The following is a 27296-nucleotide window of genomic DNA, read 5'->3' on the forward strand; positions in this document are numbered from 1 at the left end:
GGGTGGGCTCAGACACGTCTCCTTCTCCCCTTTTGGGGCTCTGGTCAAACAGAATAAATGCCTTCGGTTTCCAGCGCCACCTCCAGAATTTGCTGTGATCTTGGGCATGTCAGAGGTCCGCTCTGAGCATCTGTTTCCTCTTTGGTAGAATGAGAAACATACTTTACATCTGAGGTGCACAGTTTGACCTCATTCTGCGTGCCCTATCTCAAGGGTAGGGAGACTGAGGCTCAGAGATGAGCGTTCCCACCCACGGTCCCACAGCTTTCGGAACACAGCTTGGATTTATCCCCAGATACTCACTCGGCTACCCAAGCCTCCCGTGGTCCCTGAACAGCCCAGGCACGGCCCCACCGCAGTGCCCGTTCCCTCATGGTGGCTCCCTGCCTGGCATCCCTCCCCACGTCAGCCCGCGGCCCCGCGCCGCCTGCGGGCATCGGGTGGGTGGCACATGCCTCTCCCTCCCGCAGCGCGCTCGGAGCGGTACCGCCACCTGGGCTCCGAGGACGACGAGACCAACGACGAGGAGTCCTCCGCTGAGATCCCTCAGTTCTCCTCCTGCTCCCACCGCTTCAGCAAGGTGGGCGGGCCGCGCTCAGGAGCATCCGGGCTGTCTGGGTTCTAAACTGTATAGTTCAGTGGCATTTAGCACTTTGACAATGTTGTGAAGTCACCACCTCTATCCAGTTCCAGAACATTCCATCACCCCAAAAGGAGACCCCGTCCCCATGAGCAGTCCCTCCCCACCCCCGTCCCCAGCCCCTGGCCACCACCAATCTATTTTCTGTCTCTGTGGCTTGGCCTGTTCTGGACGTTTCCTGTAAATGGGATCACACGCGCGTGGCCTGTGTGTCGGCCTCTCCCCTCCGTGGGAGGTTTCGAGGTCCCTCTGTGCTGCCGTGGGTGTCAGGCTTTGTCCCTTTCTGCACCTGAGCACCGGGCCCTGTGTGGCTGACCGCGGTGTGTGGAGCCCTCTGGCAGCAGGTGTTCGGCGTGTCTCTACTGGTGGGCGACTGTGGCGACTGCTGCTCTGCTGGGTGTCATTTGATAGCCTCACGAGCTTGATTTAAGTTCCTTCGTTTATAATTCGATTAAAAAACGTCGGCAGTGCTGGTGGGCCTGGGCCCTGGGCAGGATGTCCTGGTCGGTAGCAGAAACTGTGGTGTAGCCCTCTTGGCAACCGGGTCCCTGTGAGCCTCAGTTTCTTCGTCTGTCCAGTGGGCTAACCCTCGGCTGTCTTTACGGCTGTGGTGGATGAGGATGTAAGGAAGTGACTCACAGGGAAGCATCGAGCACGGAGGAGTCGCTCGGTTAAGCTGGCCCTTCCCCATGGGCACGGCTGCCTGCCTCTATTGTTGTTACTGTTACCTTTTATTGCTTCCCAGGTCTACAGCAGCTCTGAGTTCCTAGCTGCCCAACCCACCCCAACCTTCGCAGAGCGGAGCTTCAGTGAGGATCGGGAGGAAGGCTGGGAGCGCAGCAGCGAGGGGGAGCACGGCCGCCGGCTGAGCATTGATGTCCGGTGGGTGGCTGGGAGTATAAGCAGATCCAGCTTCCAAGCCTGCTGGGAGATGGAACCACAAACTCTAACATTGGAAGGAGCTTCCCAATGGCCCAGTAGAAAAGGGTCCAACATATTGGCTAGCCTGGCAGACCCCTGCCAACCTAGCCCCTCTGCTCACTCCCTTTGGCTCCACACTCCTCACCATGCTAGAGCTAAAGCAGCTGTGCGCCACCTCACTGCTGGGCTTTTGCATGCACTGTTCCTTCTGCCCAGAATACTCTTTGCTTACAAACTCCTGTTCATCCTTCAAAGCCTGGACCCAATAGAAATAATCAATGTCTGCAAGAGGATGGGCATTGGAAGCTGCGTTTTAACAGGTGAACAGTTCTCCAGGCAGACACAGGACAGAGCAGGCAGGGGGACTCACCCTCTATTTACAAATTGCCTCTGGCTGTAGGCTGAGAGTGAGGACATGGCCACTGGAGTGCCCAGGGTTCCTGGGGTGAGGGCGCCTGGCAGGCTGACTCGGGCTCTTTCCTGCTGCAGGCTGAGGTCCTGGACATCCTCTGGATCCTCCTGCCACTCATCCGTGTCCCAGCATGAGCGGGGCCCCAGCCCATCTCTCCTGAACACCATCAGCCTGGACACCATGCCCAAGTTTGCCTTCTCGTCAGAGGATGAAGGGCCTGGTCCAGCCCCTGTGGGCCCTAAGAAGCCCGTCTTCATTCTAGGGGAGCCTGACCCACCCCCGGCAGCCACCCCAGTGATGGCCAAGCCCTCAAGCCTTTGTGGTAGGTGGGGTCCAGGGTGGGAGGGGTAGTGTTATTGAAAGTTTCCCAGAGGAGGGACTATTTGAGATGGGTTGTGAAGAATGAGTAGGAGTTTTCCAAAGAGAGCATCTACTTGTCTAACTCAGGCTTGAAGATAGGAGAGGCCAGGCTCAGCTGAGCCTCAGCTTGGCCCCCAAGGAGCTCTCAGTCTAGGGGCGATACCCCCAGCTTCATCGGGTCAGGATGGGACTGAAGAGAAGGATGGGGCTGGGGAGCTCCAGGAGAGGGAGCCAGGGGTCTGAGTGGGTTCAGGGGAAGGTTTCCTGGAGGAGGGGACTTGAAGAGTGGAGCTTTCCAGGGAAAGCAACCAGGAAGGGTGTGCAGGAAGAGGGAACTGGCTGAGCAAAGGCCAGGGAGCTGGACTGCGGGCCTGCTGGTTGGGAGGGAGGGGCTCTGCCCCCGAGGCAGGGGGCCAGCGGTGCGAGGGGAAGGCTGACCGTACCCTGTGGACTCCCCAGCTGACACAGCCGCCCTCAGCCACGCGCGCCTGCGGAGCAACAGCACCGGCGCACGCCACTCCACACCGCGGGCCCTGGACGCCGGCCGGGGCCGCCCCCCAGGGGGCTCGAGAGACCCGGCCCCGGAGAAGTCCAGGGCCGGCCCCAGTGGGGGCCGTGTGCCCAAGTCGGCCTCGGTATCCGCCCTGTCGCTCATCATCACGGCAGGTGACGCCCAGGGCCCTGCGGGTTGCTCCTGTCTGCCGTCCGCCTTCCCTCAGCGCGGCAGCTTTGGCGGGGGGTGGGGGCTGGGGGATCCTGCAGGGCGGGGTCAGGCTCAGGCCAGAGACAGGGAGGAGCTGGGCGCAGCCGGGGTGGGCCTGGCGCCCGGGCAGAGGGCGCTGTGTGTGCAGAGGCCAGGCGGGCCGCGTGCTGTGCACGGGAGGCGCCCTGACCCGCCCTCACCCTTGCCCTCACCCCTGCAGATGATGGCAGCGGCGGCCCCCTCGTGAGCCCCCTGTCCCCACGCTCGCTGTCCTCAAACCCGTCGTCCCGCGACTCCTCGCCAAGCCGAGACCCGTCCCCTGTGTGTGACAGCCTGCGGCCCCCCATCGTTATCCACAGAGCAGGCAAGAAGTATGGCTTCAGCCTGCGGGCGATCCGCGTCTACATGGGCGACAGTGACGTCTACACCGTGCACCACGTTGTCTGGGTGCGTTGGCCTCAGGGTGGGTGGGATGCCACACCTGGGCTGAGTCTGGTGCGGCCCTGGCAAGGTGCTTGCTTTTTTTGGGGCCAAGGTTCCTGGTCTTGGGAAGCGAGTATGTGCGCCTTACCTATGAGGTTTTGGGGCCCCCATGCCCCTGGTCTTTGCATATCTGTCAGTGATGGGAGGGGTTGAGCAAGAGGCACAGGAGTGGACAGAGGGACAGGGACACTGGCCGGCGCACAGTGGGTGTGTTGTCCTCCCTCTCCCCAGCCCAGGGCCCGCCCCGTCCCCAGTGGTCACTCCCTGAGGTCAAGGAGACTGAGGTGGCGTGGGAGGCAGCCACTGGCTGGGGGCCCATGGGTGACCCCGCCATACCCCTCCAGAGCGTGGAGGAGGGCAGCCCCGCCCAGGAGGCCGGCCTGCGAGCCGGGGACCTCATCACGCACATCAACGGGGAGTCGGTCCTGGGGCTGGTGCACATGGACGTCGTTGAGCTGCTGCTGAAGGTCAGACCCCCACAGCCCCCTCCCCGGACTCCAGGACCCCACCCCGGTCCAGCCTCAGGGACCCGCGTCTGCTGCGCCACCCAGCCTGGGGGCTGCTCCCGTGACCCTACCCCCACTCAGCCTCGGCCCTGATTGTCCATGGTCCCCCGTCACCCCACCCCCGCTCAGTCCCAGCTCCAGGCCTCTGCACAGGGCGCGCCTCCTTGCTTAGTCCTACATCACCCCTCAGAGCCCCTCCTCCATGAGGCCCTCTCTGCCCACTGGGCACCCCCCGGGCCCCCCTGACCCTGCGGGGCTAAGGGCATCTGTGCCATCTGTGCCTCCTTCAGACCCGGGGTCCTTGAGGGCCGAGGCCTGGGGGGGGGAGGCAGGTACAGGCCAGGAGGAGGCCCTGGTCGGACAGCTCCCAGGACCGGTGGATGGGTGGGTGGGTAGAGGGCTCACTGGTGGACAGACAGATGGTGGACATGTGTCTCTGCCCCAGTGAGTGCAGGTGGCTAGGTGAAAAGTGGGTGGGTGGCTCCGTGGCAGGGAGGCCCACAGGCGGCCGTCGCCTCCCTCCCGCAGAGCAGCGACAAGATCTCCCTCCGAGCCACGGCCCTGGAGAACACCTCCATCAGGGTGGGCCCTGCCCGGAAGGACGCAGCCAAGGGCCGCATGGCGCGCAGGAGCAAGCGGAGCCGCCGGCGGGAGGCCCAGGACCGGTGAGCAGCAGGCGGTGGGGTGAAGGGGCGCGCCGGCCCTGTGCCCTGTGCCCTGCAGGAGGGGTCTGCAGCATGCGGGTTTCTGGCCCCCAGGCGGAAGTCGCTCTTCAAGAAGATTTCAAAACAGTCGTCTGTGCTGCACACCAGCCGCAGCTTCTCCTCCGGCCTCCACCACTCCCTGTCGTCCAGCGAGAGCCTGCCTGGCTCGCCCACCCACAGCCTCTCCCCCAGCCCCAGCACGCCCAGCCGCAGCCCAGCACCTGAGGCGCCGCCAGGTGGGTGCCCCCCAGGGCCACCCTGGGGGGAAAGGCCCTCAGGGATGTGGTCGCCCTGTGAGGGAGCGAGCAGGGTTTGGAGGATGGAATGACATGATATAGGGAACCTGGAGTCTAAGAGGCAGCCTGGGGGCGACAGGTGTCAGGGAAGGGTGTGCCCAGAGAGAGAACAGCCTGAGCAAAGGGGTCTAGACAGGAGGGATGTGAAAGCCGCAGGAGGCTGTGGAGGGGGGATCGGGGGATGAATCAGGCTGAAGAGCTAGGCTTAAATTGGGGGGCACGGGGCCTGCCCCATGGCCGAGTGGTTGGGTTCACGTGCTCTGTTTTGGTGGCCCAGGGTTTCACTGGTTCGGGTCCTGGGTACAGACATGGCACCGCTCATCAGGCCACGTTGAGGTGGCGTCCCACATGCCACAACTGGAGGGACCCACAACTAAAAATATACAATTATCTACTGGGGGGATTTGGGGAGAAAAAGCCAAAAAAAAAAAAAGATTGGCAAGTTGTTAGCTCAGGTGCCAATCTTAAAAAAAAAAATATTGGGGGGCAGTAGGGAGCCATGGAGGGAGTGTGAGCTGGAGAGGGCATGGAAAGATCATTCTGGGGCAGGAAAGGATGGTGACTTGACCCAACTCTGAGGGCCTCCAGTCCGAGAGACAGGCAGACGCAGACACCCCCAGGCTTACTGGGTTAGCATCAGGCTAGAGGGAGGGACAGGCTGGGGCAACCCGGAGAGACCTGGAAGGCCTCCTGGAGGAGGGCCACAGAGCCTACAAGATGCCCTCCCTGCCCCACTGGGGACCCCAACTGCTATCCCTCCCTCTGGCCCACTCTGAACTCATGGGGCTGAGGGTATCTGTGCCACCCCTGCCTTCCTCAGACCAGGTGTCCTCTGGGGCTGAGGCTCGGGGAGTAGGTGGGCACAGTTGAGAAGGCAGGGCCCTTATTGGACAGCTCCTGGGACCAGTGGGTGGACTGCTCATTGGATGGACAGACTGTGGATGGGTATCTTTGGCCTAGTGAGTGCTGAGCCATTAGGTGAGAAGTGGGTGAATGGAAGCTAGGGCTTTGGTGGATGAGTAGGAGTTCACAAGATCTAAGCCAAGGGAATATCCTGTGCAAACAACGGGAGGCAGGAAAACCAGACATGATGGGTGGCCACAGGGAGCAATGTGGGCTTTGGCAGGTGTGCCAAGTCCCAGTGCCCACTTCCAGCCTGGGGACAGAGGCTGGTGGCCCTGACCCTCCCCTGTCACCCACAGACACCGCATCCCCTCCCAGTGCATCCCCGAGCTCCAGCAGCCCTGCCTCTCCAGCCGCCGCTGGCAACACCCGCCCCAGCTCCCTGCACGGCCTGGCCGCCAAGCTTGGGCCACCCCGCCCCAAGACTGGCCGCCGCAAGTCCACCAGCAGCATCCCGCCCTCCCCGCTGGCCTGCCCCCCCGTCCCTGCGCCCCCACCCCGCTCACCCTCGCCCCTGCCGGGGCACCCGTCTGCGCCCACCCGGTCTCCACGGTTGCGCCGGGGCCAGTCAGCCGACAAGCTGGGTGCTGGCGAGCGGCTGGAAGGGGAGGCGGGGCGTCGCAGCCGCGGGCCGGACTCAGAGCTGGTGGTCATGCGGCGGCTGCACCTGTCCGAGCGCCGGGACTCCTTCAAGAAGCAGGAGGCCGTGCAGGAGGTGAGCTTTGACGAGCCGCCCGAGGAGGCCAGCGGGCCACCCGCCTCGGTGCCGCAGATCGCCGTGGAGGGCACCGAGGCCCTGCCGGGAGCCCTAGGACCCGCCGGGAAGGACTAAGCCCTCCCTGGCCTGGAAGGCGCATGTGTTCTGTGCAGTGTTTTTTCTGTAAAGTGACACCTGGGTGAAGACTGAGCCACCAGCCTGACACCTGGCAAGCGAGAAGCCATCTCAGTCCCTCCTGGAAGGTGGAGACAGCGCCTCCCTCTGTTCTGGTGCCGGTCGGGCTGTAGCGGCAGGAATGGGGGATGAGGGTGTCCTTGTAAATAGCAGCAAAACCTGCAACTAATTTATTACCTTTTATGAGTGACAGCCAGATGGAGCCGCCACTACAAAGGCGGCTGCCCGGGTCCTGCCCTTGCATCTGGGACCCCGTTTGCAGACCCTGCCCCCTGGGCTGAGAAGGAAGTACTTTGGACAAGTCAAGTGTATTTGTGTTTTCTGGTTTTTCTGTACCTTTTATGTTATTTTGTGAACTTGATCCCATCCCTGACCCGAGACCCAGTGATTTGCAGCCCAGTTCACGGGTCTTGGCTCAGTTTGGATATGACTTGGAATGTCTGTAACAATTCCCCTCCACCGTAAAACAAAGTAATCCGATGACAGGCTGGCTGCTGAAGGCTGCTTCCCACCATCACAGCCTCCACTCCTAGGCCAGCCTTGCTAGAGTCGGCCTCTAGTCCTGCAGGCTTCAGCCTGGAGGAGGGGTTGTAGGGGAACTGGGGCTTTGATGGACGAGTAGGAGTTCAGTAGCTAGGCAGAGGGGTCACCCACTCCACATGAGGACACTGATGTTCTGGGAGGCACAGGCCTTGAAGAATGCTACCAGGCCTGGAGAAGAATGTGCACCCTGGATGTGATTTCACCTGTTCGATGCCCACCGCTGCGACCCCCTGAGCATGATGTGTCTGAAACACCCCCCCCCAGGGGTTCCCTCATTTTGGAGCCTCCCTGAGATGAAGTTTGATTGAGTAAACCCAACTGGGGGCAGTGGGGGCCCGTCTGAATCTTGGCTTCACCGTGTGGCTCTGGGAAAATGGCGTCCCCACTTTGTGCCTCAGTTTCCTTGTGTTTACAGAACTGACCGCAGTGAGCACTTGGGGCCCCAGTGCTGTGTGCCAGCGCTTCTGCTCGCTCCGCCGCGCGCGCGGGGAGCTGAGGCCGGGGGGCAGACGCGCCCGCGCCCCCCTGGCGAGAGTCGGGTCGCCAGCCCCGCTCTCCCGGCCGCCCCCACTGGGCGCGGGCTGGCGGGGTCGCCGTGCCCCGCTGTCCGGGCCCTGCAGTCCGCTCTGCCTGCTCCCGTGCCCGCGCCCCGGTGCTGGAGTAGACCAGGCTGTGCATGACTCGCTCCCTCCGTCCATCCTGGAGCTGACAGTGAATAAAAGCCCATGTCTGCAAAGAGGAGGCCCATGTCTGGATTTGTGAGGGACTAAGGCAGGGGTACGGGAAGTGTGGTGGGGGCGGGGTGAGAACAGACCCTTGGCTCAGTCATTTGAAGTGGGTTTTGAAGGCTGCACAGGAGTTCACCATGACTATTCTCCCTGATGCCTTCTCTGGTCCTGGCCTCGTCCTGCCCTCTCCCTGTGAGTACCCATCGTGGACTCTGCCCTGAAAGCCGGATCCGGACACCCGCCTGGAGCCTGAGCTGCGTTAATAAAATAACTAATCCGTCTTCGTGTGCTTTCTATACCGATCTTTCCTCGGGCTGCGCCCTGAGACGCCCTCCGCCCGCCCGCGCAACGCCCGGCCCCGCCACCCCACGCGCGTCGGTCACTGCCGAGGCTCTCGGCCGGGTCGGAAGCCTCAGGCCACGCCCCCTAGTTTCCGAGTGCCTTCGGCTATTTCCGGAAACAATCATCTGCAGCTGGGCTCGTGTTAGTAGTGTGTGCGTTCAGCTGTTTCCGGACGCTCTAGGCTGCGTGGAAACGCTGTCAACCACAAGCTCATCCTCACACTTCAGAATATTCGGCTGTTTCCTGAAAAGCTCAGCTATCTGTGGCGAGCACTCTCCCCATTCCGCTGCCCCCTGTTCCCTAAGCTCGGGGTAGCCTCACCCCCCTCTGGAGCCGTCCATGCTTCGGCAATTTCTGGAAGCTGGGGGTCGCCTCTGGGTCTAAATTCCTAGGGCCTCATTTGGGACCGAGAACACTTGGTTCTTTCCAGAAGCCCTCCGCGGTCTCAGGACTCAGCCTCTGTTGGCCGAGTCTTGCTGGAGCACGCTCGGCCATTTCCGGAATCGCTCGGGCGCCTCCAGCCCAGCCGAGCCCAGCCTCGGATCGCTCTTCTGACCCGATTGCGCTCGGCTATTTCCGGAAATCATCGGTTGTCTCGGACCACTCTTTACCCTCCACTCCCGCGGGAGTACGTTCGGCTCTTTCCGGAATCAGTCGGGCGTCCCCAGGCTCCGCCTCCTCCTCTCTTCACCCCTCCGTCCCGAATACTTTCGGCCGTTTCCGCCGGGGGCGGGCCCGGCCGTTCGGAACCGCGGCGGCGGCGGAGGCGGGGATCCCGCGGCAGCGGCGACGGCGGCCGCGGTGGAGCCACGGGTCGTGCTCCGCTCGGCGTGACGGCGGCCGCGGCGGCGGCGGCGGCCGCGACCAGGCGAGTCCGGGCCGGCGGCGTGGCAGGCGGGGTTGGGGTGCGCTCCGATGCGGGGCGCCCGGGCAGAGCGTGGGGCCCCGGTGGAAGCCAGGACGCGAGCGCGGGGCGGCAGCGGGCCCGCGGGAACTGGGTCCGCAGGGAGCGGGAAGGCCTCTGGCTCGACCTGCAGCGGTGCCGCCGGCCCCGGACGGGGGGCGCCGATCGGGGGTCCCCAGGCAGAGATGAGGACCTGGAACCGCGACCCCGAGCGGAGGGAGGCCCTGCCGGGAGCGGGTTGTCGAGCACTAACGAGGGCGCCCAGACATTGTGTGGAGCAGAGTGGGGTGCAAGAGGGTCGGGGGTCGACTCCACTTCGGGGCCCTGGGCTGGGCTGCGAGGTCCACGCAGGCCCGCGTGCGCGTCTCAACACGCGTGAGCGCGCAGGCCCTGCGTCCCCGTGCCGAGCCCCCTGCCAGGCCCGGCCCCTGCGCCCGCCTCTTGGATTCAGGGAGCGCTGGGGCCCCGGCGCGCAAACCCGGGCGTGTGCAGACGTGTGCACGCCAGGGCGCGGAGGCGGGCAGCCAAGCGGATCCAGGCGTTTTCCTGGACGTCCCCTCTCTAGGCCTCAGTTTCCCCACCTGTAGAATGGGGTACAGGGGCCAGGGAGCGGGTAAGTTGGGGCGCCCCGGAGTGTGGAGCCTCTCCTCCCTGCTCGGACACCTCCTGGCTCCCCGTGGCCCAGGAATAGCCCCGACCCTCTGCCTGGCACTCGGGGCGCGGCGTGGCCGGCGGCTTTCCTGCAGCCACCCGAACTCCGGGCGAGCAGCTTTCCGCTGTCAACCTTGGCGAGCGCTGTTGCCTCCGGCCGGTGCGCGCTCGCGTCCCCCGTGCGGCCCCGCCCTCTGGGAAAGCAGCCGCCGCCCCCCGACCTCTGGCAGAGCTGAGCCTGCAGGGCCGAGGCTGGGAACGTCGGAGCCGGGCTGTCCCCCTACCGGGGGCTCCCTGGGAGTGGTCGTCGCCCTGCATCCAGCAGCCTCCCCTTGGCCGCGCAGTGCCTTTCTCGTCCACCCTCTCCTGGCTCCGTGTCTACCCCGGGGTTAAGGCCCCCTCAGGTTTTGGGTACCTACTGTGGGCCCCACACGGAGCCTGGCCGGACCCGCTGTCCACTCCTCCCCTGCAGAGATCAGAGACCTACTTGCTTGGGCTGGCCTCTAGGCCTTTGCCTGTGCGGGGGTCTCTGCCTGGACCCCCTCTGTGCCTCTGCTGCCTCGCCATGTGCTCAGCGGCGTGCCCTCGTCAGGGCTCCCACAGCAGCCCCAGCGACCCACCGCCCCTGCCCGCCCTGGCCATGTGGCCTCTGCCTCTTCTCATCCATCCTGGCCCTGGCGTTGGACGGATCAGGGCTTTTGAGTCCTGGCTTCCTGGTCCACTGAGTGGTCTGACAAAGACCTCTCTGCTCGGAGCCTCAGTTTCCCCATCTCTAACAAACAATGAACAGCTCTGCTCCCAAGAACCCTGAGGGAGGGCTCTTCTTGCAGCTGGGAAAAGAGGCCCAGAGATGGGCAGGGACTGGCCCAGGGTTACCCACTGAGTCAGGGGAGTCCCCCCTAAGGTTGGGGCCCATCTCTGCGTTGGGGGTGTCAACCCAGCTGACCCTGTCCTGCCATTGCCCCTAGGTCGGTGTCCCCGGCAGAGCATGGTGACAGCCTGTGTTCTCGGCCCCCTCATCTGGCGCAGCTGGAAGAGGCGCCAGCCTTGGGAGCCGATGGCTGCCCACGTGAGGGAGTGAGTGGCCTCGCCCGGCCCTACAGATTGAGGGGAGACGCAGCAGCTGAGTGACCTGGGACGGCGCTGCTGACCCCCTCCCACCAGTTGACGAATGGTGGGCGGAGCGACGAGTGACCTTTGTCAGGGTCATGGAGTAATAGTGGGAAGCAAGGCGTGAGCGTCCCCTGTGGTCATCTGTTAACTTCTTGGTGGAAACAGAGGTCTGAGCGCCCCAAGCTGACCCCGCGGACCCTCCCAGCCCCCGCCCAGCTGATGGGGCCACTGGGGCCCTGAGCAGCCACCTGACCATCCAGACCCCACCCTGCCCGGCCATGGCTGGTGCTGAAGGCTTCCAATACCGGGCGCTTTACCGGTTCCGCCGGGAGCGGCCCGAGGACCTAGAGCTGCTGCCGGGCGACGTGCTGGTGGTGAGCCGGGCAGCCTTGCAGGCGCTGGGCGTGGCGGAGGGCAGTGAGCGCTGCCCGCAGAGTGTGGGCTGGATGCCTGGCTTCAACGAGCGCACGCGGCAGCGTGGCGACTTCCCCGGCACCTACGTTGAGTTCCTGGGGCCTGTGGCCCTGGCCCGGCCTGGCCCTCGCCCCCGAGGCCCCCGCCCACTGCCTGCCAGGCCCCGAGATGGACCCCCGGAGCCAGGTGAGCAGCAGGCAGGGGACTGGGTGGGGGTAGTGGTGGAGGGGTCCCCTCAGACCCTCGGTTTCCTCTTCTTTGCAGTGAGGCAGTGGTACCTCTTCCAGGGGAGGAGGAATAAGGACATTTGATCAGTTGACTAGTGTTGATGCACTGCCGTCATGGGCTGGGCATAGTCCAAGGCACTGGGAACACAGCAGCGGACACTAGCCTGGCCCTGCCTTCATGGGGCTTCTGGTTCAAGAAGTGACAAGAATGTGCCCTTTTTTTTTGAGGAAGATTAGCTCTGAGCTAACTATTGCCAATCCTTCTCTTTTTGCTGAGGAAGACTGGCCCTGAGCTAACATCGTGCCCATCTTAACTCTACTTTTATACGTGGGACGCCTACCAAGGCATGGTTTTTGCCAAGCGGTGCCATGTCTGCACCTGGGATCAGAAGCAGCAAACCCCGGGCCACCGAAAAGCAGAACATGTGCACTTAACCGCTGCGCCACCGGGCCGGCCCCAGAATGTGCTTGAATGACGACACATTTGGGAAGAAGGAGCCTCTCATGGGGAGAGCTGGGAGTGAAGGGCACCAGGGCGGGGGCACAGCAAGGGCCCAGGCCATGAGGTGGGAATGTCATGGCAGGTTCAGGGAGCAGCTAGCAGGCAGAGCGAGGGAGAAGGGGCCGAGCCTCGGCAACTTCCTGGGAGTCGTTTTGAGGACAATGGGGAGTGTTCAGTAGGGTTCAGAGGCTTAATTTAGCTTCATCTTGGGGTTTGCAGACAGGGTCCCGTGAGGAACCGCCTTTGTGACCCGATTTTACCCAGTTTCCAAAAGGAAGGCAGCCACAAAGCCTAAAGAGGGTGGGAGGCTCCGTCAAGGCCACACAGCACAGCAGGGGCTGTGCTGGGAGTGGAGAATCGAGGACACTGAGCGCACGCTGAAATGGCTGGGCAGGGGCCACAAGTTCCAGCCAGGGAAACTGAGGCTCAGATGTTGGGGAGGGGGTGCTCTGACCCCCCAGCAGCCCCGTGAGGCCCTGTGTACAGACAGGGAGGCCGAGGGGCAGGGGTCCACCACTTGCACAGGTCGCTCGCCCATGAAGGCCAAGGCCCTGGACGCCCCACGGCCCCGACCGATGGCCTGCCTGGCTTTGTGCTCACGGGACACTGATGCCCAGAGGATCAGGCCAGAGGCCCACGGCACGGGGTGCAAAGGGGTGCGGAGGCCATGTGGCACGGGCTTGGGCCTTCCCAGCAGCATCTGGTGTCTCCGGGGCCAGCCTGCGTCCTGCCTCGGCCCGGAGGAGCAGGCGGCAGCCCCATCCGGGCTCCCAGCCAGAATCTGCCTCTCCCCCTCGTAACAGCCACCTCCCTCCCCTGCCTGGCCTGCGTCCAGGCACCACACACATCCCCACTCAGGGTGGCCGCCCGGCCAGGCCCTGCCCTCCAAATCTGCCAGGGCTCTGTGCCATCAGCTGGGGCCGGCCCTCGCCAGGCCTCAGTTTCCCCATCTGGAACATCTGGAAACAGGACGGGTCCTCTTGTGCCTTCAGGCCCTGCCGCTCCGGGCCCCTGAGACCAGCAGACACGCTGCGGCTGCCTCTGCCACCTCCGTTCAGCCCCACGCAGGGAGCTGGGTCCAGACCCAGGGTCGCCTGGGCCTCTGCCTGGCTGTGTACCCAGGCGGAGGTCACCCCTCTCTGAGCCTCAGTTCCTTGTCTATAAAATGGGGCCACCTGGTCAGACGCAACCGCCCTCCCCATTTTGCAGACTGGTCACAGGCAAGTTTCAGAGTTGAGTTTCAGAACCGCGGCCCCCCACCAGCCAGAGCCTTGCCCACCTCCTCTCTCCTTGTTCTTTCACTTTTTTTGGCATTTTCAGCGCAGCTGGGCCTTTCTCCAGCTTACAGCGCCACCTGGCCCATCACTCAGGGAGGCCCGCAGGCCCCGGCTTGCCCCTGCCGTGTGCCAGGGCGTCCCTGCCGGGGGCCAGAGTGCATCCGAGGTGGCGTGGCGAGGCCGCAGAGCGCCTCAACACAAAGAGCCCATGTGGGGAGACACAGGGCTGGGGGCTGGGCCTGGGGGGCCCCTGGCGCCGCTGGGGGGCTTCAACTTTTTAAAAAGGGGGAAATAATTTTTTAAATGCAAAATGGCATAGAAAATGGAGAAAGGACCTTGGAGTAAGGTGTTCTGAGCCAGAGCAGCGCTATTTTCCATTTGTTCTTTTCAACCACTTTGTTGTTCCCACTAAGGGAGCGATGACGCCAGCAGCCATTTTCTCAGTTGAGGAAAGTGAGGCGTGGAGAGGGCGGGTCCTGTGCCTGAGGCTGCACAGCGAGCACTGGCAGTGCCTCAGCCTGCTGTGTGCTGTCCCTGGGCTGCTGTGAGGAGCTCCCAACAACAGCAGTTTCTCCTCTCACGGCCTGGGGGCCAAGAGCCCCAAGTCCAGGTGTCTCAGGGCCGCCCTCTCTCTGGAGGCTCAAGGGGAGGGGCCTGCCTTGCTTCTGGGCCCCAGGCGTCCTGGGCTTGTGGCCACGTCACCCTAGTCCCTGCCTCTGTCTTCACGTGGCCTTCTCTTCCTAGAAAGACACCAGTTGTTGGAGTTAGGGCCCTAAATCCACGATGTCGTCTCGAAATCCTTACCTTGAGTATATCTGCGAAGACCCTATTTCTAAATAAGGTCCCTTTCACAGGTACCAGGGACTAGGATGTGCACATCCATTTGGTGGGACACTAATCAACCCGCTCTACCTGGTCTCTGAAGTTGTGTGAAGTGGTATCTTAACCCAGAAAATTGTTTCCCACCAACTTGGCCCTCCCTGCCTCACCAGCAGGACCTCTGGCCTCCCCAGGTGGCGGTCCACGTGCCAGGCACTTGCCTGAGCCGGGCCCTGCCTGGAGCTGTGCAAGCTGAGATGCAGCAGGCGAAGAGAGCAGCTGGGGTCCTTCCAGGGACCCTGCCAACATGCTGTCCCCTCCTGCCAGGCCTCACACTCCCCGACCTGCCTGAGCAGTTCTCCCCACCTGATGCGGCTCCTCCCATCCTGGTGAAGCTCGTGGAAGCCATTGAGCAGACAGGTGAGCCTCGGCCTGGCTGCAACCCCTAGGTTCTGCTTGCTTACCTCCAGTGACGGGCAACTCATCCCCACGAAGCGCTGCTAGGCTCACTCTGCATGGGAGGAGGCTGAACCTGGATGCCCTGGGCTTCCATGTTGAATTGCGGAAGGAGTGACTCCCGGGGGTATGGGAATGTGGACACTGACCCCTTGCTTGTGCCCTCCCCTCCTGCTCTCCTCTCTGGGAGGTTGAGTAACCACCCCAGGCCCCCATGGGGTCGGGGCAGCATTTGAGAGCGGGTCTTGCCGCCCTTCCCCTTCCCCCCAGGGCTAGACGGTGACTCCCTCTACAGGCCGGAGCCGCCCGCCCCGCGCACAGGTGAGCGGAGCTTCCCCAGGCGGGTGGGGGACGAGGCGGCCGGCCAGCTCACCCGCGTGTCCCCTGCACCGCAGACTGGTCCCTGAGCGACGTGGAGCAGTGGGACGCGGCCGCCCTGTCAGACGGCGTCAAGGGCTTCCTGCTGGCGCTGCCCGCGCCCCTCGTGACGCCCGAGGCGGCGGCCGAGGCGCACCGGGCCCTGCGGGGTGAGCCAGGGGCGGGCGGGCCGGCGGGCGGGGCGGGGCGGGGCGGGGCGGCGGGCGCCGGCTCACCCGCCCCGGCCGTGTGTCCGCAGAGGCCGCGGGGCCCGTGGGACCGGCGCTGGAGCCGCCGACGCTGCCGCTGCACCGCGCGCTCACGCTGCGCTTCCTGCTCCAGCACCTGGGCCGCCTGGCGCGGCGCGCCCCCGCCCCGGGCCCCGCCGTGCGCGCGCTGGGCGCCGCCTTCGGGCCGCTGCTGCTGCGCGCGCCGCCGCCCTCGCCGCCGCCGGGGGGCGCGCCCGACGGGTGAGCCGGCGCGCCGGGGCGGGGCCGAGCCGCGAGGGGCGGGGCGGGGCGGGGCCGAGTTGGGCTGCGGGCGCTCCGGCAGGAATGTGGACCGGCCCGGCCCGGGGCTGTTGTGCTGGCGGAGGACAGGAAAGATAATGAGGGCTGGGAGCTGGGCTCTGGGAAGACCTCAACAGGGCTTGGGACGCAGACTGAGCAGGCCCAGACCACAGTGGAGGCACGCGGGTGGTGTCTGCACTTTCCCTTCTGTTCCCCTCATCCCGGGTGCTGGACTCCTATTCGGTCGTGGTATGAGCCTTTGTTGAGCGTTTACTGCATATACGTAAACAAGATTTGGTTCCCTGCACCTGCCTGCGACATCTCCCCTTCTTCCGTGCACTTGCTTTCACCGCTCCCTGCCCCTAGGCGTGCCAGCACCTGACCCAGTGCTCACCCACTGCTCTTCCCCTAGCACTGAGCCCGGCCCAGACTTCCCAGGGCTGCTGGTGGAGAAGTTGCTTCAGGAGCATCTGGAGGAGCAGGAGGTGGCACCCCCAGGTGACCCCCCTTGTGTTATTTCTTATTGTTGGGGACCCTGAATGGCGGTATCAGCAGACGCCGTTGGAGTGGGAGCTGGCCACAGTATACAGTAAGTGCTCAATGTGCGTTTGTTTTCCTGTCCCCCAGCACTACCACCTAAACCCCCCAAGGCAAAGCCGGCCCCCACAGGTGTGGCCAATGGGGGGAGCCTGCCCTCCCTGCAGGATGCTGAGTGGTACTGGGGCGACATCTCCAGGTAGGGCTGTGGCACGAGGCTGCGTGGTGGGCAGGGCCTGAAGGACAGGGTCTCCAGGTGGGTGGCCCCAATCGTCCGTGTCCCCACAGGGAGGAGGTGAATGAGAAACTCCGGGACACGCCTGATGGCACCTTTCTGGTCCGAGATGCCTCCAGCAAGATCCAGGGGGAGTACACGCTGACCCTCAGGTGGGCCTTGTCCCTCCAGGGCTGAGGGGGCGAGGCAGGAGGGAGGGCCCCTAAGTAGGCAGGATGTGTGTGATGTCCAGCTGGGCCTAGGGGTCAAGGCTAGGGGTTCCTCCAGCCCGACACCCCTCTTCCCACCCCCAGGAAAGGCGGGAACAACAAGCTGATTAAAGTTTTCCACCGTGATGGGCACTATGGCTTCTCGGAGCCGCTGACCTTCGGCTCCGTGGTGGACCTCATCACCCACTACCGCCATGAGTCGCTGGCCCAATACAACGCCAAACTGGACACGCGGCTCCTCTACCCCGTGTCCAAGTACCAGCAGGTCCGGGGCCGGGGCGGGAGCTGGGGGGGGGCAGCGTCTGGCCGGCCCGGGCCTCAGAGCCCCAGGGAACTGCCCTGATGGCACTGGTGTGTCCCCAGGACCAGATCGTCAAGGAGGACAGCGTGGAGGCGGTGGGTGCTCAGCTCAGGGTCTACCACCAGCAGTACCAGGACAAGAGCCGCGAGTACGACCAGCTGTACGAGGAGTACACACGCACCTCCCAGGTACCAGGGAGACGTGGCCGCCCTGGCACAGGGCAGGCTCCTGGCACCGGGACGGCCCCAGAGCACAGCAAGGAGCGCATGCGGCTACAGACCCGGCCGAACAGATGAGGAGGCCCCACGGCCTCCCGGGGCGGCGTGTCACTTGAGCCTCTGGGTCTCTCTGGGCCTCCGTTTCCCCACCTGTAAACCGGAACCCTGGGTCTTAGTCCCCTGTTCACCCCCGTTAACCTGGACGGTATGCGAAGGGGTGATGATGACATGCTGGAGGCGTGACCGCGGCTGAGGGGCATGAGGGCCCGGGGAGGGCAGCGTGCTGGAGACAGGGGGGAGAGCGGGTAGCTCCTGAGGATGGTGCTGATAAACCTCTTCTGCAAGTTGATGTGCACCTCGTTCCAGTCGGATGTCCTCCCTCGGGTGGAGAGTTCCTGTCTCCCCCTCTTACTGACGGGTCAGCCAGTGCTCTGAATGAACAAGACGCCTGTCTAGGATCAGTTAAGGAACATTGTGGCCTTGGAATGACTTAGGTCCCTGAGCTTCTTTTCCCCATTAATAGTTCTGACTTGGTGGGAGGCTGTTGGCAGGTTCTGTGAGGTGATGCATGGAAAGTGCTCAGTGGAGCGTCTGCCCTGAGAAGGAGACCCATGAACTGTAGCAACTAGAGTCATCATTGATTCTCAACAGTACTAGCATGCTCAGGTGTTTGTAAGGTGCCCCAAGGATCTAAAGCAAGAGTGGATTTGGGGAGTAGGGTTTTGACGGCTGAATAAGAGTTCCTTTCGTGCAGCAGGAGCTTGAGGAATGATGAGCCTGTTGGAGTGACCAGCTTGAGCGAAGTGTCCATATCAGAGTTGGGATCTACTTTCTCCCCTCATGAGGGACTAGTGAGGAGTCCCAGGAGGTGCTAAGATTCACCCCCTTCTCCAGGAACTACAGATGAAGCGCACGGCAATTGAAGCTTTCAATGAGACGATTAAGATCTTTGAAGAGCAGGGCCAGACACAAGAGAAGTGCAGCAAGGAATATCTGGAGCGCTTCCGGCGTGAGGGCAATGAGAAGGAGATGCAAAGGTGAGCCTGGCTCCTCTGCCCTGCCCTACTCTACCCTGATCTGGCACAGTATAAGTGGGGAAAGAAAGGAAATAGAGGGGGCAGCCTGAGTTCCAGGGGGAGGGAGGGTCAGTTGAAATGGGTTTTGAAGGCTGAATAGGAGTTTGCCAGAAAGAAGTAAGGGAAACAGCATGTGCAAGGGTTTGGAGGCTGACAGCCATCTGAAGCCTCTGAGCCACACCTCTCACAGGATCCTGCTGAACTCAGAGCGGCTCAAGTCTCGCATCGCTGAGATCCACGAGAGCCGCACAAAGCTGGAGCAGGAGCTGCGTGCACAGGCCTCAGACAACCGGGAGATTGACAAGCGCATGAACAGCCTCAAGCCAGACCTCATGCAGCTGCGCAAGATCCGAGACCAGTACCTCGTGTGAGTGCCCGGCGGCGCGCCCGCGGGCCCTTGGTGCGGGGCTCCTGCTCAGGTGGGCTCCGCAGGGGTCTCGCTCTCCCCATGTCCACCAGGGGGCCCCGCCCAGCCCCCCAGACCCTCGTCTGCCCTGGAGCTCCCCCCTCTCCGTCAGGCCCCAGTCCCGTGGGGCCGGGTCCCCTCCCCGACTGTGGGACCGGCGCTGGGGGCCGCCCGGTAGCTCTGCGCCCTCCTGCCCTCCGCAAGTCCTCGGGTCTCCGCTTACAGGGGGCTCGTTCGGCGTCGGTCAGTGTTGGCCGTGAACCCGGCGTGTGGCAGAGCCTGACCCCTTGTGGCAGCCGGGCGTATCGCATCAGAACCTGCGCTCCTAGGCCCGCCCTGGCCTGGCGCCCGGCTGGCTGCCCGCTGTGGGCTCGCCCTGCCGTGCTGCAGCCTGCCGTCCCCTACTGGCGCAGCGCTCAAGCCGCCTTTCCTCTCCGGCAGGTGGCTTACCCAGAAAGGCGCCCGGCAGAAGAAAATCAACGAGTGGTTGGGGATCAAAAACGAGACTGAGGAGTGAGTGACCACCTGGAGGGACCCAGGGAGGGTTTCCCAGAGGAGAGGTCGTTTTTGGTGGGCTTTGCAGAATGAGTAGGAGTTCACCAGGGGAGCAGCGTGGTCCAGGCGGCAGGGGGCGCCTCGGAGGCTGGCGCATCCGTGACCAAGGCCCCTCCCTGCCTCCCCCACAGCCAATATGCGCTGATGGAGGATGAGGAGGACCTCCCCCACCATGAGGAGCGCACGTGGTATGTGGGCAAGATCAACCGCACGCAGGCCGAAGAAATGCTGAGTGGCAAGCGGGATGGCACCTTCCTCATCCGTGAGAGCAGCCAGCGGGGCTGCTATGCCTGCTCGGTGGTGTGAGTTCCTGGGGGCGCCGTGCACTGGAGGGGTGAGGGATGGCGCATTCCCGGAGACCTACTCTGCCTGGCTTGGATAGAAATCCCCCATGGCTGCCACAGGGCCAAGGGACCGTTGGGGCCGCGGAGGGAGCTGGGACAGTGTCCGGGCAGGAGGCGGCGGGTCTGGACCAGGTCGGAATTCAGGAAATGGGGAAGTGCGATTCTTGGGGGAGAGCCCCGCGGCCCGCTAACTGGCCCCGGCCCGCCCCGCAGGGTGGACGGCGACACCAAGCACTGCGTCATCTACCGCACGGCCACGGGCTTCGGCTTCGCGGAGCCCTACAACCTGTACGGCTCGCTGCGAGAGCTGGTGCTGCACTACCAGCACACGTCGCTGCTGCAGCACAACGACGCGCTCGCCGTCACGCTCGCCCACCCGGTGCGCGCGCCCGCGCCCGCGCGTTGAGCCGCCGCCCGCCCTCCGCGCCCTCGTCCCGGCTGCCTGTGTCCCCCTCTCTCGGTCTCTTCCGTCCCCACCTCTCCGTCCTCCTTCCTGTCTCTCTGTCTTTCTTGCTCTCTCTCCTAAGCCTCTGTGTTGGGGTTCCTGCCTCCCCGACCTCGGACTGCCCTCCCCCACGGACACTGCCCTGCCCACGGCTCTGGCCACTCCGAGCCGGGGCCCCCGGGGTCCCCGAAGCCCCACCTGGCTGCACCTGCCATGTTTACAGAAGCCCCTGGGCTGCGCGGCCCCAGCCTGGGCACCCCGATTTTTAAGCCATAGACGTGGGGTCAGGGCAGGAAGGAACTTCGCTTGGCCACTTCCAAGAACCTCGGCTGTGACATTTGGGGCTGGGCGGGACCCGCCCCACAGCCCCCAACTTCCCCTCCAAACCCTGAAGTGAAACCTGCCACTGGGTTATCCCCACAATGGGGCTGCTGCCGAGAGATACCCCCGAAAAAAAAAGATAATTAAAAATAAGACTGGGAGCCGGCCCCATGGGGCCCGCGGCCTGCGGGGCGCTGCCACCGGCGCTGTAGGGGCTGCCTCCCCGCGCCCGCGCCCCTGCTGCGCGCCCAGTCGGGGCCTCCGATCATGCTGGGTTCTGATTTTATTTCTCCTTGACTGTAAAGCCCCCTTTCCTCTCCTCTTTTGGGATGAGAGCCCTGGTTTTCTACACCACCCGCGGACCCTCCCGCCTGCCTGGCTCGCCCGGCGGGTTTTGTATGGGACGTTGATACTGATATGGATATAAAACATTGAACACGATGGCGCTTCTCTCGTCGGCGACGGGGCTTCCCCGCAGCCACTGTGTGCCGGGGCCCTGGCCTCCTGGGGTGACAACACACCCTGTGCCTACCAGGGCTGACGCCAGCCCCCCCGGTTTAGCCACTCCTGTCCAGGGCAGTTGAGAGCTGCCCCAGGTCACACAGCCGAGAGGCTCAGCCCCGAGCTCTGCCCACACTGTGGCCTGCTCAGGAGACCCCCGGCCCGGGCTCAGCTCCTCACTGCCTCCAGGCTGGCCTCCCCAGGTTTGAGTCCCAGCACTGGGCCACAGCGGTGCCCTGGGGAAAGTCACCTCCCCTCTGATATGCAGCTTTCTCATTGCCATGTGGGGTCAGTAGTCACAACCCCTCCCATGCCACCTAGAGGGGTCTCCCGTGTCCTTGATGTCCTCAGCGCCAGTGCCTCCCTGCTGACACTCTCTCTCCACACCTGCCCCTGACACTCAGACCACTAGGTCCCAGGGGACCTTAGCTGGGTCCTCAGGGAATCTTTGACCTGGATTCCCCCTCACCTCCCCCCACGAAGGTCCCTGTCCTTTGGCCCTCCCCCAGGGCTGGGAGCCTTCTGTCCTCCCCTCCCCCTGCAGCACCTGTCAGGGCCCAGCATGCCTGGGGCAGCCCGGGTGAATGACCAAGCAAAGCGGCACTCTGACCCATTTCTCCTGCTGGACTCTCAGGGGGACGGGAGCTGCCTCCCTTGGCCTCAGAGCCCCCAGGACTTCCTAAGCATGGTCCCCACTGGGTACCCAGTCAGGGGGCACCCCATAAATAACCACAGCCCAGATGTGCCTCCCCTGTGGTCTTCACTCATTGCGTGGGTGGTCACAGGATGAAGGACACCTTGGTCGCAGAGCCCCAGCTGGGCTGAGACTGGTGGCAGAAGATAGTCTACAAGTCTACCAACCGCCAGCTGTGTTTCCTAGAGAAGGTCGCCTTGCCTCTCTGATGCTCAGTTTCCTCTTACCAAGTGGGCTCAGTCACCCAACTGGATGTCCTTGAGGGTTCCATGACCAACTGGGTGAGGTTACACTTAGGAACATGTCCAACAGGGCTGGTGCTGAGAAACCACCAGAGAAATTGTAGCAATTATATTTATTGGTGTTTCTTCCGACCTGCCCATCACAGGGCAAGCACACACACTCCCCAAAGTTATGCTGCTTGGTCTTACAGGGGCTTCATGAAGGAAATGGGTTTTGCAAAGGGTCCAAAGGGACAAGATGGGGGAATCGTCCTGCCAAGGGGACTTAGGGAAACCCCGGCTCCCGAACCTGCTGCCATCAACGTGGACACGCAGCACTGGAGGGGACGTGGCTGCGGAGCTGCGGACTCACTGCGTTCCAGCGCAGGTCTGGGCGTTTCCTCCTGTGGGATCATCCTGCAGCACGTGGCATCTGAGGCCCTGCAAACATGGCGGCGGGTTATTCCCCTAGCCTTCATGGGGACTCTCCTCTGCCGGGGCCTGCGCTGCTGGCCCTGTCAACACCCTCCCAGGCTCCCAGGCCTACCTGTGCCCCCGACCCCCAGCCTGGGCAGCTCTCCTGCCTCTGAGCCCTCCATAGTGGCTTTATTCCCCAAACCTGACTCTTCCTATCTTCCAGAAGGGGAAGCTGAGGCTCCATCCCTCAGGGGGCCCCCACGGTGCTGGGCCAGCCAGGGTCTGGCTGACTCCCCCGGGGTTTGGTTCCTACCTGGCCACCCTCCTCCAGGTACATAATATGGCTTCAGGACATTACTGCTCCACCTGCGGCTTCTCTCCCCCGATGGAGCTCACGGAGGGCCGGGATGCCCCCCCAAAGGTCTGGACAGTGGGAACAAGGAAGGCCAGCTCTCCTTGCCCCTGATGCCAGGGTGGGGGAGCCCTGAGAAGTGAGGCTCCCCTCCCTGCACTGGCTTCTGCTTTCTGGCCCAGCTGTGGCCAAGCCTGAGTCAGCCCGGCAGCCCTCGTGGGTCTGCAGCGTCGCGGCTGGGGGCCTGAGGTGGGGAGGAGGCCATGGCACGTCGAGTGAGTTCAGAGTGAGGGGGCCCTGGACCAGGCTAGGGGGAGGGGGCCAGGCTGCCCAGCCCCTGTCCTGCTCCCAGGTAGGGGATGGCCCCCCATTAGAGCGCAGGGTGGGGATACGGGGTCCCCGGGCTAGGGACCGGGCTGGATCACCCTGCCCGCCGACAGAGGCGTCCGTGGGCGCCTGGAGACCCTCCTGTCGCTCCAGGCTCCGTGTCTCTCTCTGTCAAGCCGCCACCCCACCTTGGCTCAAGGTGCTCTCCCCCAGCCTCACGTGCCCGGCCGAGGCTGTCTGCGCGGAGGGTGGGGCGCCTCATGATTGGGGCCCAGCACCTGGCGTGGCACCGTGGTGGTCGGGGTGGGAAGGGCGACCGGAGAGAGTAGAGACACCTAGAGATGCCAGCCCGGGCCCGAGGGGCGTGGACGGGGGCGGGTCCGGCCTGGGGGCTGGGCCACCGCCCGGTTAAAGGCGGCTCCTTCCCGGGCTGCTGCTCTCGCCGCTGAACACTTGTCCCCGCCGTGATGGCCTGGTCGCCACTCCTGCCGTTCCTGCCGCTGCTGCTGCTGCTGCTGCTGCTGGAAGTCCCCGCGGCGGCCCGGGCGTCCCCGCTCGAAACGCTCCCCGAGGGGGCGGCCGCCTGCAAGGTAGGGACGGCGACGCGGCGGGCGGGCCGGCGGGGACCGGGGGCAGGCGGCGCCCCCTCCCCAGGCTTAGCCGGGCCAGACCGGGCTCCGCAGGGGACGCCGCCCCGGCCGGTGCCGAAACCCCGTGTCCCGCGCGCAGCCCTGTGGCCACACTCTGAGTTGTTTCGCTTCCCCATCTCGCGTCTGAGACGCTCAGCTGCTCTCCCCACCCCAGCCCGTCCTGCCCGGGGGTGCATTGAGCACCTACTGTGTACCTCTGGGGCGGGAATGGGGGCTCCTCTTGCGGGCCCGGGGGAGCCCAGATCAGCCTGCCGGGCCCCGGCGTTCCTTAGGCGCCGCCTGCTAGGTGCGTCCCGGCCGGGGCAAGGCTCGCGGGTGTCTGGTGCGGATCGCGCGGATGCCCGGAGGCCGAGAGACTCGCTCAGGCCCCACAGCCCCCGGCCGCCCGCCCCGCCGCAGCTGGAGCAGGAAGTCAGCACGTATTAGGCGCCGCCTCTGCAGTAGGCTTGGGCCCGTGGAGAGGAAAAATAAACAAGGCGGCAGCGCGGATATAGGGCTTTGCTCAGCTCAGGGCCAAGGCTCTGGGGATGAAGTGGCCACCATTGAGCATGCATTAGTCTCCTGTGGTATGCACTCCTGAGAAGGCAGGATTGAGGGCAACGCCCAGGAATGTACATGCCTTGAGTCCTTACTGCATGCAGTCCCCCCAGGCGAGGCATTTCACCTTACCTGGAGGAAAGTAAGAGCTGTGCATACATTAAGTGCCTACTGTTTGCAAATCTTTGTCACGTCCATTTTGCAAACAAACTGAGATTTAGGAAGATTTAGGGGCACAGTAAAGCCTTAGGGTCTGGATTCCACCTAGCAAGGTCTGGAAGGAATTCGAGATGGAGCACCTGTTTGCAGCTCCCTTTTCACAAGAGCCCCGGGCAGGGCTGACTTCCTTCACACCCTTCCTGCTGTGCAGGCTGGTGACCTGTGCCTGCAGACGCTGCTCAGGAAGTCGGACCCCCCGCCCGTCAACGTGAGCCTCTACTATGAGGCGCTGTGCCCCGGCTGCCGGTCCTTCCTGGTCCGAGAGCTCTTCCCGACATGGCTGATGGTCCTGGAGATTCTCAATGTCACGCTGGTGCCCTATGGAAATGCCCAGGTGCGTGGGCATGGAGGAAACCAAGACCCAGGGCCAGGGGAGGAGGCATGAGGCGGGCCAGCCAGCACTCACCCCGCTGCCTTGCAGGAACGAAACGTCAGTGGCAAGTGGGAGTTCACGTGCCAGCACGGCGAGGAGGAGTGCAAGCTTAATAAGGTGGAGGTGAGTGGCCCCCCACTCCTGAGGGGCCCCAGAGCAGGAGACGCCCGAGAGGAAGGCTCAGAGGGCACTGGAGCCGGCTCCGTCCTGCGCCTCTGCCTCCATTCAGCCACGCTTCATTCACTGCTTCGTTAGTGGATGCCTATGGTTTTCCCCAGAATGGTCTTGGGGTGCTGTGAGCTCCCCTCACGTCCTTGCCTCCCCACCCCTGACCCCTACCCCCAGGCCTGCCTGTGGGACCTGCTGGAAAAGAACTCGGCCTTCCTGACCATTGTCTGTGTGGAGGAAATGGATGACATGGAGAAAAACCTGGCGCCGGTGAGCAATACACCTCATGAGCCCTGGGTTGTGGGACCCTGGCCTTCCCTGCACCCAGACAAACCCAGGTTCAAGTTCTGGCCTGACTGCCACACTCTGTGTAGCCCCGAATTGGGATCTCATGGGGGCGTGGGCGGATCAGAGAGGGCTTCCTGGGTGAGGCACCCCTGAGCTGGGCTTGGACAAACAGGAATGTGCAGGGACACAGATAATGCGCCTCCTCTGGGGTGTGGGGACAACAGGACTGGCCTGCCTACTTCCCTGGACGATTATGAAAAGGAACTCCGAAGGCCTGATTCATCTGCCCCGATCGTTTCTTCATTTGTCAAACATCTGGGCCACCCAAGAGACCTGAGCCACCCTGAGCCGCCCCCAACCCTCAGAGTCATAGAGGTGCTGGAGGCGCGCAGAGGAGGAGACATTCAGGAGATGCTGGGGAGAAGGAGGAAGGGTTTGTCTGGTGGAGGGAACAGCGTGTGCAGAGGGGCTGAGGAAAGTGAGCCACTGTGTGGGTCAGGGGCTGCGGGTGTGGTCTTACAGAGGAGGAGCTGCCTGGGCCGCGCTTCCGGGGCCTCTGCTCAGGCGTGCATTGAGTTAAGCACCGCTGTGTGCCAGCATCGTTGCATTGCCATGGACCCAAATGTCCCCTGTTGCCGCTGAGGAAACAGAAGCTTGACGTGGGAGTCAGTGGGGGGACCGTTGGGAAGATAACAGGGAGGAAGCTGAGGCAACAGCCAGCTCACCACCCCCCTCCTCTAGTGCCTGCAGCTCTACGCCCCGAAGGTGTCCCCGGGTGCCATCATGGAGTGTGCAACAGGGGACCGTGGCGCGCAGCTCTTACACATCAATGCGCAGCTCACGGACGCTCTGCAGCCGCCTCATGAGTATGTGCCCTGGGTCGTCGTCAACGGGGTAAGCACTCCCGCGGCCCTGGCTCGCCCCGGGCAGGGACCAGCTGATGGACAGCCCACCTGTCTGTCAGGGAGGTGGGAGGCAGGGGCCAGACTGGGGGCTCTCTGCAGCCCCTTCTGGGCTGGGCACATGTGCGAGGGGCAGGTGGGACTGTGTGACCTCCCGTCTCGCTTTGCGCAGAAACCCTTGAAGGATCAGAGCCAGCTCCTGTACCTCGTCTGCCAGTTGTACCAGGTGAGCAGCGGGACGGAACAGAGGGGCTGGGCTGGGGCAGGGAACGTCTCCTTCCGGGGCCCCAGCTCACTGCCATCTCCTCCAGGGCGAGAAGCCAGACGTCTGCCAGCTCATGGCCAGCTCCCACAGGGAAGTCTGCTTCAAGTGATGGCCTTGCCCCAGGAGGGAGCGGAGGGGGAAGAGCCAGACCCCCTATCCTCGCCTTTCTGATCCCTGACTCTCAGCAACTACTGTTCGGCATCCGGATAACTTCGACACATTCCATGAAGTCCAGACTCAAATTCTGCCCCAAGATCAAGAGTCTTGCCCCACTGGGAATGGTGCTACATTGAAACTAGTTTAATAAACACTTCTGGATGTCTTGATTCATTTGATAAGTCAGCAAATTTCCCTCTTCTGCACCTGCGCAAATGCTAGGACCCCTGAGGAGGCCCCCGTTCAGGGATGCAGAGCCAGACAGACATCTCGAGTCCTATGGTACTGGGGATGGGCCGAGGGAGAGACCAGGGCTGGAGGAGCCCAGAGTGGGAGTGAAGGCTCTGCATAGGGAAGAGGGGCATTGGGGCTGGGGTTTTGAAGGGTGACTTGGAGTTCATTAGGCATAAAATATATTCATTAATTCAACAGACATCCCCTGCCTTGCCACCCCCTTTTGCTGACCTGACACTGGGTGATACAGGTTGAGCCAGAGAATGTGAACTGGGGCCAGGCAAGGCCAGAGAATGCGGCAGAGGCTTTGTCTGGGGAGTTTTGAAGAATGTGTTCACTGGGAAAAATCATCATGTTCCAGGAGAGGGCAACAGAGTGCAAAGGGCTGGCCAGCAGCACAAACTGGAACTGGGAGGCCGGGCTGAGGCATCTGAGAACAACAGGGCGTGTTGTAGGATAACTTTCACAGAAAGGAAAAATCATGGTTCTCACGCTGATGTAAAACGAACGCGAGTTAAAGATTTTGTTTAATTCGTGACTAGTGAGGGAAACTGGTCAGCTGTTCTGAGGAGGACCCGAGAACAGGCAGACTTATAGATCAGGAATATTGAAACGATGGTGCAAAGAGAGGCAAAACTGACTTTTTCACGAGAGGCAGAGAAGTGGTTCCTTTTTTTACCCCT

The 27296-nt window shown here is 63.3% G+C and overlaps 3 protein-coding genes and 1 long non-coding RNA gene across 16 annotated transcripts in view; 3 read left to right on the forward strand and 1 right to left on the reverse strand.

Moving 5' to 3' along the window:
• Positions 1 to 8372, forward strand: part of MAST3 (microtubule associated serine/threonine kinase 3) — a 35470-nt gene extending 27098 nt beyond the window's left edge. For all 11 annotated transcript variants that reach the window (XM_070519462.1, XM_070519463.1, XM_070519456.1 and 8 more), the window contains 9 exons: positions 471 to 580; positions 1386 to 1522; positions 2051 to 2295; positions 2793 to 2999; positions 3257 to 3483; positions 3864 to 3986; positions 4554 to 4690; positions 4784 to 4965; positions 6228 to 8372. In XM_070519462.1, the coding sequence (XP_070375563.1) occupies positions 471 to 580; positions 1386 to 1522; positions 2051 to 2295; positions 2793 to 2999; positions 3257 to 3483; positions 3864 to 3986; positions 4554 to 4690; positions 4784 to 4965; positions 6228 to 6760 (1901 nt within the window). In that variant the 3' untranslated portion in view covers positions 6761 to 8372. The remainder of the gene's footprint in view (positions 1 to 470; positions 581 to 1385; positions 1523 to 2050; positions 2296 to 2792; positions 3000 to 3256; positions 3484 to 3863; positions 3987 to 4553; positions 4691 to 4783; positions 4966 to 6227) is intronic.
• A 2584-nt stretch (positions 8373 to 10956) lies between these two features.
• Positions 10957 to 20750, forward strand: PIK3R2 (phosphoinositide-3-kinase regulatory subunit 2). 2 transcript variants are annotated; one of them, XM_044773656.2, is made up of 15 exons: positions 10957 to 11701; positions 14668 to 14760; positions 15067 to 15117; positions 15192 to 15323; positions 15413 to 15623; positions 16075 to 16160; positions 16290 to 16398; positions 16488 to 16586; positions 16728 to 16908; positions 17007 to 17132; positions 18057 to 18199; positions 18429 to 18605; positions 19086 to 19157; positions 19331 to 19501; positions 19757 to 20750. In XM_044773656.2, the coding sequence occupies exons 1-15, from the start codon at positions 11380 to 11382 to the stop codon at positions 19947 to 19949; spliced, it is 2166 nt and encodes a 721-aa protein (XP_044629591.2). In that variant the 5' UTR covers positions 10957 to 11379; the 3' UTR covers positions 19950 to 20750. The 2 variants fall into 2 exon arrangements, with proteins under 2 accessions (XP_044629591.2, XP_070375565.1); XM_070519464.1 differs by lacking the exons at positions 10957 to 11701; positions 14668 to 14760; positions 15067 to 15117; ... (1 more) ...; positions 15413 to 15623; positions 16290 to 16398 and adding an exon at positions 15680 to 15911 and having other exon boundaries at positions 16075 to 16251; positions 19757 to 20577.
• A 1094-nt stretch (positions 20751 to 21844) lies between these two features.
• On the reverse strand, positions 21845 to 22717 carry LOC123287109 (uncharacterized). Its single transcript, XR_006530140.2, has 2 exons — positions 22456 to 22717; positions 21845 to 22166 (listed from the first exon to the last, which is right to left on the reverse strand). It is a non-coding gene; the product is annotated as an uncharacterized lncRNA (long non-coding RNA).
• Positions 22718 to 23274: 557 nt separating this feature from the next.
• Positions 23275 to 26553, forward strand: IFI30 (IFI30 lysosomal thiol reductase). 2 transcript variants are annotated; one of them, XM_014831567.3, is made up of 7 exons: positions 23275 to 23411; positions 24379 to 24561; positions 24649 to 24723; positions 24946 to 25038; positions 25798 to 25950; positions 26131 to 26184; positions 26270 to 26553. In XM_014831567.3, the coding sequence occupies exons 1-7, from the start codon at positions 23289 to 23291 to the stop codon at positions 26330 to 26332; spliced, it is 744 nt and encodes a 247-aa protein (XP_014687053.2). In that variant the 5' UTR covers positions 23275 to 23288; the 3' UTR covers positions 26333 to 26553. The 2 variants fall into 2 exon arrangements, with proteins under 2 accessions (XP_014687053.2, XP_070375566.1); XM_070519465.1 differs by having other exon boundaries at positions 24400 to 24561.
• The last annotated feature ends 743 nt before the right edge of the window (positions 26554 to 27296 follow it).

Source organism: Equus asinus, chromosome 10 (genome assembly GCF_041296235.1).
Source record: "Equus asinus isolate D_3611 breed Donkey chromosome 10, EquAss-T2T_v2, whole genome shotgun sequence".
Classification (NCBI taxonomy): domain Eukaryota; kingdom Metazoa; phylum Chordata; class Mammalia; order Perissodactyla; family Equidae; genus Equus; species Equus asinus.